This window comes from Lipophrys pholis, assembly GCF_963383615.2.
Source record: "Lipophrys pholis genome assembly, chromosome: 13".
Classification (NCBI taxonomy): domain Eukaryota; kingdom Metazoa; phylum Chordata; class Actinopteri; order Blenniiformes; family Blenniidae; genus Lipophrys; species Lipophrys pholis.
Window position 1 is genome coordinate 18223435 of NC_137632.1, and position 12878 is coordinate 18236312.

Sequence of the window (12878 nt, forward strand, 5' to 3'; positions counted from 1 at the left end):
GAAGAAGTTGGCAGCATACCAAGACCCATGTTTAGATATTACAGTTATAAAAAAAAAAAGATCTCCTAGAGCCAAATTGCAGTATGTTCTCTACATCCTAACTGAAAGTGATCTTGAAAGCCCAAGAGGGACTTTTAGGAAAACACTGCTCAGTCTAGCATTTTGGAAAAGTGGAAAAAGAAAAAGGGAAGAGTTCCTATCAACAGTGTCAGTAGATATTAAGACTCAAACGTGGCAAAAAGCTGCATAGACACAGGTAAGACTGGGTTGTACTCATTAGACCAGTTCTATTAGGAACAGATGTTCTGTGTGGCTTCTGAAAGTTGTATCATCTTCATTGGAGCATTGCGGTCTCAACCAGACCTAAATATTCTGCCAACCACCATTTGATTCCCAACTAACAGTACCTTCAGCTGAACCGAATGATTGAATCATTAAACAGCTCCCGCACTATTAGGGCACCCTACATGAAGGAAAATCAAAAGCAATGTACAAGTTAGTTTTTAAAATTTCTAATGTAAATAAGAAACTGTATTTGAGGATTCATTATTAAAAAAACATGCTGTTCATATTACTAAAAAGACCGTATTTATGGTGAATAACTTCTTTCTATTTCAATGCAATAGACTATGTTATATCTTTTTTTTTCTGCAAGCTAAATTACTCTACATGCCAGCACATGCAGATGAGATGATTGGATGCTTCTAAATTGCCAGTTCTTGTGAATATTAGTCCTCGATAGATTGTAAATGTGAATCTGTGCACCACGGCCAATGCTCACGGAGTGTTTTTGGTTACTGCCCAGTCTGTTCAACCAGCTACTGAATTGGAGAATGTGCACCCCTATAATATATTAATTCAACTGGTATTGAGATTGCACAAAGAACAAACTGTACCTCCAAAAGCGTCATTCAGATCTCATAAGTGAACACTGCTGATTTATGTGTAATCATGATGGCACTTCTCACACAGTCCAGCATAACGAATGTCAAAAGTCTTGTATATTTCTGCCATGTCACGACCCTCCTATTAAAAAGATACTGTTTGACTAATTTGAAAATAAGGAGCTGCTACAAACTGGATCGATTTTCTCTTGGAATGAAGATCAGCTTAACTTTGATAAAAGGGATGTTTTTGTTTTTTTTTAATTACCAAAAGTATGGACATGTTTTTCCGTGTGGTATTCTTGTAGCCATAGTTGGATTCCCCATCCGCTTGCTGAGTGTTATTCTCCAACATTAAGTTTTGTGAATTATTTCCTTAGACAGATCAGAAGGCAGAGATTGCATGTGTATCTGTGAGAGCTTTACTGCAGATAAATGGTTTAGCTATGCTATCCGGTATTGTTACTGAGCCATTCACGATTGCCCTGTCTTCTTCTGACAGTCTTCTTTGTCAGAATGAGCTTTAAAGTGCCTTGTGTGTATCATTTTCGCATGGCTGTGTCCCAAAATACCATACTTCTAATGGTCAATTTGCAATCTTAAAGTGAATTTATTAGATTTTTATTTTATGGCTCAGTTTGATCTCTGCTCTTGTGCTGTCTTTATTTTGTGGGTGTTTTATTTCACCATTTTTCTCCTTTTACAGTGAAGTGTATTTTTTTATAGTAAGGCTACATTTACATTTTATTGCATTTTGTTAAAAGTGCCATATAGATGATGAATTATTGCCGAGTGAATTAATTGAAATTTGCTCCACAAAAAGGAAGACAAAGGTTGTACCATGTGAACACATTGCACTGGGCTTACGTTTAGGTTTAGAGTAGTTTAGATTGTGGGATTTATTATGCAACTATTTCGAGATATATGGATTTCATTATGAGGGGTTGCCTTTGCAGGAGTCAGACATTAAAACAGGAAATGTGGCTCGTGTCAGCGGTCTATATAAGCAGAACTGCTTATATAGACCTGGAAATGCTAAGGATGATATAACATTAAAGATATGGTCCTCACTGGGCTTCTATATTCACCAGTCTCGATTTGGGGCCCAAGAATGGAGTTTTCATGTTTTCGCTCTGCAACTGAAGGTTTCCTCGGGATCCCCCAGAGGGGGTCCAAGGGCTTCAAGTAGCAAAGGAACATCTCATGCTGGTAAGGGCCAAACTGTGGTGGTGAGATGATAGAGTCGGTAATCTTTAACAAAGCTGGTGCGAAGAAGTAAAAGTGGTGAATGACAAGGACTTAAAGGATCTGCTGCTGGTGTCTTGAGACTCCGAGGTGAAGTGGAGTCCGTGCCTCAATGCGACAGGGCCATATCAGCAACAGAAGGGGGAACCTATACAAACCAGTGTTTCTGTCCATTATTATCAGCTAAATGTCAAAGCAAAAATTAACACATCTTCCAGTTCACATTTTGAACGAAAAGGAGCAGAAAAGATGATTACTCTTAAGGAGACTTTTGTTGTACAACTTACTGCTGTGAAACCTATTAAGCCTTGCTGACATTGAGAACAGCTGTTACAGTCTCACTTTTCACTTCATCACTTCATCCATTCAACCATCTTTGAAACCACTTGTTTCTTGTTCAGGGCCGTCGAGGAGTTGAAGCAGATGAGGGAAAGTCATTATCAAAATAATCATACAAATCATCAACCGTGTGTGTGTGTGTGTGTGTGCGTGCGTGCGTGCGTGCGCGCGCGCGTGTGTGTGTGTGTGTGTGTGTGTGCGTGTGTGTGTGTGTTAATACACATATATAAGCCTACTTATGCCAGGTTACAACAACTCAACAGAGGAAATGTAACAAATAGAACTGGATGAGACATCAGTACTGTATGATAGAGATTCATGATTGACAAATCTGCTCTGCACGTGTCAAATAAAGGATCATTCAACTGTTGTTCATATATATTTGCCAAGCCAGAGCAATCTTTGCAGTTACCTTCCCAGAGTAAGTGTTACGGGTCCCAAAGCTTGTGACCACAATAACAGAGAGTTCGGGTTTGATGTCTCCTTGGAAAACACAGGTAAATGTTTAATGGAGTGAAGACATGAACTTCTCATTTCCTTCCCAAAGTTATTCTTATTTATTCAACAAAATAATGAAATCATTAAGCATCAATCAAACTCACAATCTTGTTCATAACGTATGTTTCTGTGTTTCAGTGTCCTTGTGATTCATTCACAGTATTTAGTTCACATGAAGTGCTACAATATGGTTCTTTTCACAATCATTCAATTTCTCCACAGGCATTAACCTGGTCAAACATATATATTTTCAAGTGTATTTTAGTATCTACTGACTTCATATAGTGCAATTCCTGAATCAAATCCATATATAAGGTGCACATTAGTGGTCTAAATCTGATTTCGGCATAAAACAATAAACACATGGCATAGGAAAACACTGCTAAACTCAACACATTCATTAAATACAAACCCACAAAAATATAATATTAATCCCTTTTACTTTAACTCCTTCATCGAAACATGACTAGTAAACTGTTAAAGATAATACAAAAATAGCTTATTCAAATATTTCTCAACTTTTCACACATTTGTCAAGTATTTCTTAAACTTTTCACACATTTAACAAACATTCGGGATTATAGAGTCTCAGATGCTGCTGATTTAATGTCCAAAATCATGACAATCATATGTACAGGAGGCTACACAAATCTGCACACAGTCGACTCGGAGCACGTGATCTCTGTGTTTAACACTGAAACACATCCCCAAAACACGTCTCACTCGCGATACAAAACACGGAGCTTTCAGCCGTGATTCGATGTAAGTTTCAGAGGGTACTGACCTGGAAAACACAGGTGAATGTCTAATGGAGTGAAAACACGAACCGCTCATTTCCTTCCCAAAGTTCTTCTCAGGAGGTTGGGTGGAAACCCACACCGAGGAGGCCCCTGGGTGGAAGAACACCTGAGAACATTGGTTCCGCTCTCCCTCTTCCTATTAAACTGATCAATTAAGCACAATAATTGTGAAAATGATAATTGTGAAAATAATACCGTGAATGTTTTATTGCACTCACAGAATGTATTTGTATTCCCAAAAATAAAGTGCGTCATATTACACCGTATTTATATTAACACAAATGGGATCACACACTCAAGCTTGTGTGATACACTCTTGTTTGTAGATGTATTAAAGAGGTGGTTGCCAGTGTTGAATGCAACGAGGTCTCCACAATGTTATGGGTCTTAATGGAGCATTACTTCAACAATCATTATATAAAGAGCACTTAGGAACAACAATGTTTAATTGCATTGCATCATGTTATTACAAGTTAGACGGTGCAGATTAAAATGCTGACTGTTTGTGGTGCCTGTAGGCCTGCTTGTTGCCATCACCAGTAAATGTGCTTGTCAAAGTGAAGTGATGTTGCACTGGCACTTTTCAATCAACCACCAGCAGTGGCGTAGATTGAACAGACTGCTGGTGAATTGCCGTGCGACAGCAGTGAGTTCACACTCTGTGAGGAATGTTTGCAATCAGACCCACTTCAAAAACAGATGGGCCGCTCACTGACTGGGCACACGGGAAGCTTGAGGACACCCAGGATCCCCGAAACAAATAGGAGGTGCACAAGTATAGCAGGATTAACGAAATAGCAGTGCAACTCTTTCTTAGGGCGGTGTGCATCTGCGTGCATGTGCTCTCTCCATCTGGCTCGGGTCAAGGAATTCTGCTCAACCGTTTATTTGTACAGTGCACAAGATGTTTACTTTAATTGTGACAATTACATGGTAATTCACTTATTCTTCAGGGACTGCAATTCATTAAAGTGTTGAGTAGCTCTGTTCTTTGAAGACCAGCATGATTCACGTAAAAGCAAATAGGGAAATAACCATCTCTGAAGAAATACTATATAAGCATTGCAGCAATAAAACACCATCTGCTCTGTATAGAAGCAGCGGGTTTGATTTATTCCTGTTTTAAAAGTGTGGGATGATGGACCCCGCCTCGCAGAGCGTGAATCACATTGTCCTGTCCCCCAGCTTCTCCAGATCCCATGTTGCTTCATTTCATGCCAAGTAAATAGTATTTTTTTGGCTAAATGTGGAACATTCTAATATTCTTTTTCTCACATTATAGACTCTTACTGTGATTGACTGTTAGGATCCATAGACAATGAAAAGCTCTTCTCCACAGCCAGTTAGATGACTTTAACGTTGAGATATCTGGTGATGCAATTCTAAAAATAGGTTGTGATCAATGATTGCGAAACAGCACTGGGCCACTGTGTTCACACACAAACCAATATGACTTTGCACCCATGCAGACACACCTCACACGAGAAGAAACACTTGCTCAACGGGGGATCATTGTGAAGCTTATCAAGTCGATGCTCCAAGTCGCAATTCATTTTCTGTGGTGACTCAAGTAAAAGAGAGCATGTTAAATACACATATTGTTCGCTAATTTGTGTTTTCACTATTTGTATTTGTTAAATATGCAACAACGAACTACAGCGATGCATCTCGTCAGCACTTTGGAATGGTTCTTATGCAAAGTTTATCTCATGCCTCAGGGAAAGAAGTAATGGGAAACATTGCAATGTGTTATTTCTCAAGCGCTGATGTCATCTGACAACCCACGATGGCAGGTGCCAATCATCTGGTGCTGCTGCATCTCACTCAGTCATGGAGATTGAAAGCTGTCCCAATCAATGAACACTCAAAATTAAGCAGGAATTGGGAAGCAGCCTTCATCAAAAAGCCTGAAACAATTCACCTGGAAGAAAGTTTGCTGTGAACACAAAAACTGGTCATTAAAATCCAATTGGATCACATTGTGCAATAACATTGAAAGACAGATGCATTGTCATGAGTGCACTCATTAAAAGTTTTTGATTTTAAAAAGATATAATTGATTAAGTGAGGCATGTGCATTCGCTTACAGTCATATTATTTTCAATTAATGATACAGACCAGAATACTCACTGGGTTTGAAATGAAGCTAAAGCTCAGTAAAAAGGTAATTAAGTAAAATTGTACCAAGTTAAGATCCAGATAAAGCTCATTGCTAGTACCATCAAATATGAAACATTTATGTTAAAACATAAAAACTTAAATTCTACAAGAAATACCTAAATCAGTCTGAATGTTTTTTTTTTAGTTTTTTTTTAGATTTATCAGCTGTCAATGAACAAATGTGGGAACTGAAGTCTGTTAACACTGCCACATTATAACGGCTCGTTGTCCCAAAAAAAGTTCATATATTCACTGTTTTGGGTAAAAACATGTTATAAGGTTAGGCTGGGGTTATGATGAGGGGATGGTTCATGGTTATTGGTAGATATGGTTGTAGTAAAATAATTTCTGGTTTTGAATGTAAGTGTTTCAATGTGATTTTCCCCACACACACACACACACAAACACACTCACACGGTTCTGTGATACATAGCTGTAAAAAACTTTAAGTTACGATAGCCTCAGACCTTGAGCTTCAATCAAGTCACTTAAGCTTTTTTTCAGCTCAGGCAGCTGGCCAAAATTAAACAATTTTCGAAAAAATCAACCATCTGTAGCAGATATGAAACCCTGCTGCAGGGTGTTTTAACCAGCACACATGAAGACAAGCACATTACACCAGCTTTAGTTTCAATTCACTGGCTGTCTGTATGCTTCAGGATTGTTTTGTTTTTTTAAATGATTGCATTTGCTTCTAAAGCCCTCAGTGGTCCTGAGCCCACCATTGTCTCTGGTAGGATTACCTGACCTCCCCTGAAACGAGTCACACGCTCAGAGGAGACCGAACCTTTGCACAGAAGACAGGCCTCCTCTATCTCTTATTCTGTTTATTGTGGTATTTTATGTTTTTATTTGGTGTTTTATGTATTTCTGATTTTATGTACACAGACCTTTCATTTTGTAGCTTATCTTAATGTAGTGTTCATAAATCTTCCTCTGTGGTCGTTTTAGGTGCTTCATAAATAAAGTGGGCCGGATTCAATTTGCCTCACATTGCTTTTCAGACAAGCCTTATTTTCGATATGTCTTTTTCCCATTTACTTTAGCAATTATTTTCACCAAATATAAACCCAAGAAGTATAATTAACCCAGTTAAAATTATTATCTTCATTTAATTTTAATTTGCACCTGGAGAAAGGATGTCGTTGACACCGTGAGTTATACTGTAGAAATGCTTTCAGCCTGTTGGGAAAATATTTTGGGAGTGAGGTGGGAAAAAGTATCTTCCCTCTGAACTTCAGTCTCGATGCCGGATTGTCACTTCCCATCACATGCAATGAACTGAAAGCAAATCCTGCATGGTGAGCTTTGCTCCCATCCACTGCTTCTTTTTTTTTTTTTACTTCGTCTTGACAAGTACATAAAAAGGTGTTGACAGTGGTGAGTCTTTAATTTTTGAACAATGCAGAGTGTGTCACTGACAGCAGGATATTCCTATGTGTGGAGATGGTACAACACATCTATTTTATATAATGTTTTATGACGCAAAGCAAGCAATCGATCAAATGGAAAATTTCTAAGCAGCCGGACAGCTTGATAGGATGTCTCTGTTATTCGTCCAGATATTGAAAGTGACAGCGACACATGCCTTCCAGTCACTGTTCCTCCACAATCATGCTTATTTATTATTCTCATCATTATATATGATTGGATATTAAAAGATTGCTGCTGTAACAGCTGCAGTTAATTCACTATTCATCTCTCAGCCTGTTTTAGGATATCCATTGATGAACACTCATCCTTTGATGATTCCAAGAAGCGTGTTTAGCACCAAACTCTCCATCAAACATTTTCTTGGTCGATTATATGGCAAACCACAAAGCACAAAGTGCTTTGTGATTCTGAAGGGAGAATATGAAAAGGAAAAAAAAATTGCATTTACTAGAGCTTGCCATGAGGCAAAAATAGGAATTTATTTAGTGATGGAGAGAAGGCATGGCAAAATGAAAATTACAGCTCTTAAGCACAAAATAACAGCTCAACTGATCATTGATGACTAAGGATATAACAGTGTGTTTGGCAGCTTCCCATTGTCAGTCCCTTTTTCCACTATTGTCTGTTTCTTGAATCTCACTCTTGCGAGCATTGATAACAAACAGCAGTCAATGTATGTTGGTTAAAAAATGTGCTTGTCTGTATGTCCTGAGCCTGAATCAAGTTCACATGATCCCAAAAGATGTGCAGGGTTTAAAAAGAGAAATTATTAATTCATTTTTGTACATGCTGGGGCAGATCTCATCAAATACCAGACGCACAATCCCTCACACACACACATACATATTCACACTTATGGCTAATTTAGAGTCACAACATAAACTGAAATGCATAATTTTGTACCGTGGGTTCAAACTAGAGTGTGTTTACGTTGAGAATGTTTAGGCTAAATTCAACAATAAACTTTGTGGTATTGCAGATTCCACAATGTGTTATATAAAAGCGGATTTGTCAAACAACTTTGGATGTTGTTGAAAAACAATTACTCAACCTTCACTATATGTGCACTACTCCTCTGATGGGCCTCAGAATAAATAGACCGAAATAAAGTCTAATGTGCTCCCAAACAAGCACCAATCATTCCCTGTGGCTATTTTGGCACCACACATACGAAAAAGGAAAAAAATGCTTTATTTCCACTGATTGCCAAACACTTCAAACTCCTTGACTGTTTATTTGCTGTGTTTTCTCAAAAATAAATAAGAACAAACCACAGGGAAATTGTAGTAACATGAACCACTGAATACATTGATTCACATCCACTGGAGCATCCATTTCTGATATGTAGCCATAGAGTGAGGAGTGAAACATCAGTGACTGCTGCTTTCTGTGATGGAATTGTACAAATGGGAAAAGTGGGGAGCACATTAATGCTCAAAGTTCTGTCTTCAGCAGCAATACTTTAGTGCTTAAATGGTTGGGTGTTTTTTTTGTTTCTGCTGTCAATTTACCAACATAACTAATGCTTCATGCCATGTTCTAAACAGTTTTTGTATGATAGGAAATATTATACTGATCCTGATACTTTACCCATCTTTAGAGTGTGTACTGTAATTCTGCAGACAAGTGGGGTTTGGGCTTAACTGTGGATGAGAATAATGAAACAATAAACCAGTTTCTAAACCAATTCACTGCCTTGTGGAGTCAGCAGTGAAAGTGGAGGCAAAAATTCCAACTGGAAATGGCAACAGTGATCTTATTAGCTACGTCCCCCAAACAAGTCAGCAGTTTCCCCCGAGAAGCTGGTTCTAACTGAGCAGAAGAACTGAATGTTGAACCTCTATCACTCCAAGCCACATCCATGCATTTACACTGGCTTAACTGAATGCTGGAGTTATAAAACTGTAATTGCATTATTATAAATAAATGAACAAGTAAGTCATTTGTGTGTGTGTATATATATATATTTTATTTTATTTTTTATTTTTTTAAATATTTGATCAGAGTTTCTTCTTTGCTATTCTTGTTTGATGAACAGTGTTTCTTTGGCTGTCTCTCAGCTGATGTTTAAATTAAACAATAGACGTATTTATGCATGCAGCAGGTCTGCCTCTTATCCAGCATGGGGGGAAAAAGAATTGACTTCAAGCCTTATTTGCACACCGTTTATCACCCACCCAGTGCAGTGACTTTCCATTGTTTTTCCCATCTTCTTCCCAGGTCGCAGCAAGAAGAAGGAGCAGTGCCTAAATGAAGGGTTGTATCCACTGGAAGAGACGCAGACTTGTCCCTGTGATGAGTTTTTGTCACAACCGTATGGGAACTGGTCGGCTTGTATTCTTCCCGAGTCTTCAGCTCTGGGGTCTCTGCAGGGCTGGATGAGTCACCGAGAGGTGAAGGAATGCGGCCAAGGTCTTCGCTATAAAGCTGTGGCCTGCGTCAACCAGCAGGGACACCTGGTTGACTCCACGCTGTGCACAGACTCAGGTAATACACTACTTGCACATAGTCTATGTAGATAACTTCCTGGTCTTAACAGCCTTACAACAACCAGTTCGGTTCACAATACTTTATTCAACATCATATTGTCTTTATGCAAGGTTGCTTCAGGCACACTGATGGTGCTTTGCTAGTCTTGAAGCAGCAGCAACCGAGTGCAAAAACAACAAACAGTCTTAGTTATTTATTTGTTTTTACATGCTTTTATTTGTCAAATTCTTGCAGCACAATTTCTGTGAATTGAAGTGTTCATTCATACATGAGGTAGCGATAACTTTATTTACCTAACACCTAACATGAATGCTGGACTTGTTGATCACATCATTAGAGAATCTTATCACCGTCCTCATTCCGGAGCTCCAGCTGTCACTTTCACTACTGCTTGCAATGCTGCCCTAATATTGGCAATGTTGACTACAATCCAAATGATTTATTTGATTCCATTTCCAAAATACAAAGGAAAGAATAAACCCTTCTGAATTGTGCACATTGACTATATACTTTTATATCACCAGGATTGGAATTGGACAACACGAAATAAATGTTTACATTTTTAGATTGATCAAACGCTGTGGATACACCGAGTGAAAATGTTCACATTATTTACATTTCATTATGATTCATGCAGAAGTACTCACAACAACAGATATGCGGTCTTACTATTGTATAATACTGTTTGAGTCATAATTCCAGTTGCATGTTGTGTATTCCAAGGGGTGAACATTTTAGTTCTCTTTCTGTCCTAATGATCATATTTTCTTTTAGTGTGACCAATACCCGCATATATAGTGCTAATGAACCGGTCCAGAAAACAATCAAAACAAGTATAAATAAAAAACCTTGTGAACACCTCTGGCTCAGTGCTGGAATGAAGCACTCATTATTCAGATAATTAGCAATTAGTGTCACAGTGGGTAAGTCCAAGGTCTGCTGGAGCACAGGCCAGTGGCATGTCTGTCCAACATTATTAATGTGATCCTCAGCTGTGACTGCTGACTGAGTCTGATCAGGCTTCTCGCCCCTTCTGTCTGCCAATGTTCAATTTCAGGCTACATTGTGGAGGTTTGCCACATCCCTTGCCCCCTAGACTGTAAGCTCAGCGACTGGTCAGCTTGGTCAGCCTGCAGTGCATCCTGTGGCAGCGGGTTAAAGATCAGATCAAAGTGGCTCAGAGAGAAAGCTTTCAACGGAGGACGCCCATGTCCCAAACTGGATTTAAAGAACCAGGTAAGGCTTGCACCAGTGCTTTCACAGATAAAGCCTCCAGCACAATACTGAAGCAAAACTAGGTTGGAAAGTAGCTGATTTTGTCAAAAGTCACTCGCCATATTACAGAACATTCCATCTGTCTTTAGAGCAGGTTGCATATTATCTGTCTATATTAATGTTAAGCAAAAAGGAAACAGGAAAAAAAACTAAACAAGCAGTAATGTCCAAATCATATCTACATTGTTTTGTTGTAGCAACCTGCAAGAATTGATTTCCGAAGAAAAATACAATCCAAGACAGAGAGTTTGTGTAAATAACCGCACTTTAAAAGTCATACACAAACCATCCTGAATTTAAAATACTCTTGTTTCATGCTCAGAGTGCCAGCACACATGCATTTTCTTAACGGGTATTTAACTTGCATGCAGTGCACCACTTGTGTGTTCTTGGAGTGTTTTTCCCTCCTCCTTCATTGTGTTGCAGCCAATTGTTGTCACAGCGAAGTCGTCGCATTCTGCTCACATTTCAATGACAAGGTCGATTACCCATCAGACAGTTGGACTCCTGGGTGACCTGTTCATTTTCTGGTGTCTTCAGTGAGACCTGATTATTGGCCTTGCAAGACATGCCCTTTCCTTGACATAGAACCTGGGCAATACTAAGTAACACAAAGAAAGGTGCTCGTGAGGGGAGAAGTGGACAGATGGGAGCTTTTGATATTCCACAGTCAGGTTTTTTTTTTGGTTTTTTTTTCCTCTGCGGCTCTGAATATTTTGTGACAGCACATCTCTCATGGGGTCACGGTTTAAAGAGGGGAAGTGTTTTATGAATACTGTCTGTATGCTTGAATGGGCTTGAAAGGACACTCTAGTTTGTAGAGGTCAGTATGGAGATGAGGCATGGCTGTGTGAAAAATATTCTAATATGTGCTAGTGGCAGTTTGTGTACAGATGGTTAAGTGCCCACTAACAAGGTCTATATGGCCCCTGTTGTAATGTCCTGTAATAACCCTCACCATTGAAATTGGAGCTCTTTGTTGCCCAGTGTCCTGATGGATTTACCCTGAGTGGGGATTCATTCTTGAATTATTAAATTAGCCGTTTAGAGTGAAGTACATCTGTCTGAGCTATGGGTGAAAAGATGCTGTAGTCTTTATGCTGTGTCAGTGGGCATAGCTCTGCCTGGTTTTCTTCTCCTTCTGTTTTATGGGATTAAGAAACTCTTCACATTGTGTCAAAAAAATGCTGCTTTCTCCTTGAGTAAATACCCCCGTCTCACAGCCCTTGCACTTATATTTTACCGCCGGTTCTTAATTCAGTCTCTGCTTGTGTTCAGCGCGATACTGAATATTCGCAGTGCTAATGGGTAGCCTTCTTGAGCACAAACAGTTGCTGCCTCATCACAGACGATGAGCCACTCTCTAGCCAAAGTCTACCCGCGCTCCCACCAGCAGATGTTTCCCCTTGAGCCACAGCCAGAAGTGATTGGCTTGACAGAGATGAAATTTACAGTGCACCGCAAATCATCCTCTCGTCACTTGGTTGAGTGAGCACGATAGATAGATAGAGAGAGAGAGACAGAGAAAAAGTATACGTGTCGCCATTAAAATAATGAGCAAAAGAAATGCTGTTAATGAGGTAGTCCATATGATGGGGTTTTTTTTTCCACACTGGCAAAATGTGACCATGAACAAGTTAATCAAGATGAATTATTCAAACATCACTCTTGCTGAGAACACCACCTCAGGCTTTTGTGTACAAGTGAGGAAATTGCAAGACTTTAAGTACTGTTCCTTTCACTTTATGTTTGT

At 39.1% G+C, this 12878-nt stretch overlaps 1 protein-coding gene across 1 annotated transcript in view; it reads left to right on the forward strand.

Moving 5' to 3' along the window:
• Positions 1–12878, forward strand: part of thsd7ba (thrombospondin, type I, domain containing 7Ba) — a gene marked incomplete at both ends in the record, with an annotated part of 150573 nt that overhangs the window by 96012 nt on the left and 41683 nt on the right. Inside the window, 3 exons of the mRNA XM_080478203.1 lie at positions 9581–9847; positions 10908–11086; positions 12474–12613. Of these exons, the coding sequence (XP_080334329.1) occupies positions 9581–9847; positions 10908–11086; positions 12474–12613 (586 nt within the window). The remainder of the gene's footprint in view (positions 1–9580; positions 9848–10907; positions 11087–12473; positions 12614–12878) is intronic.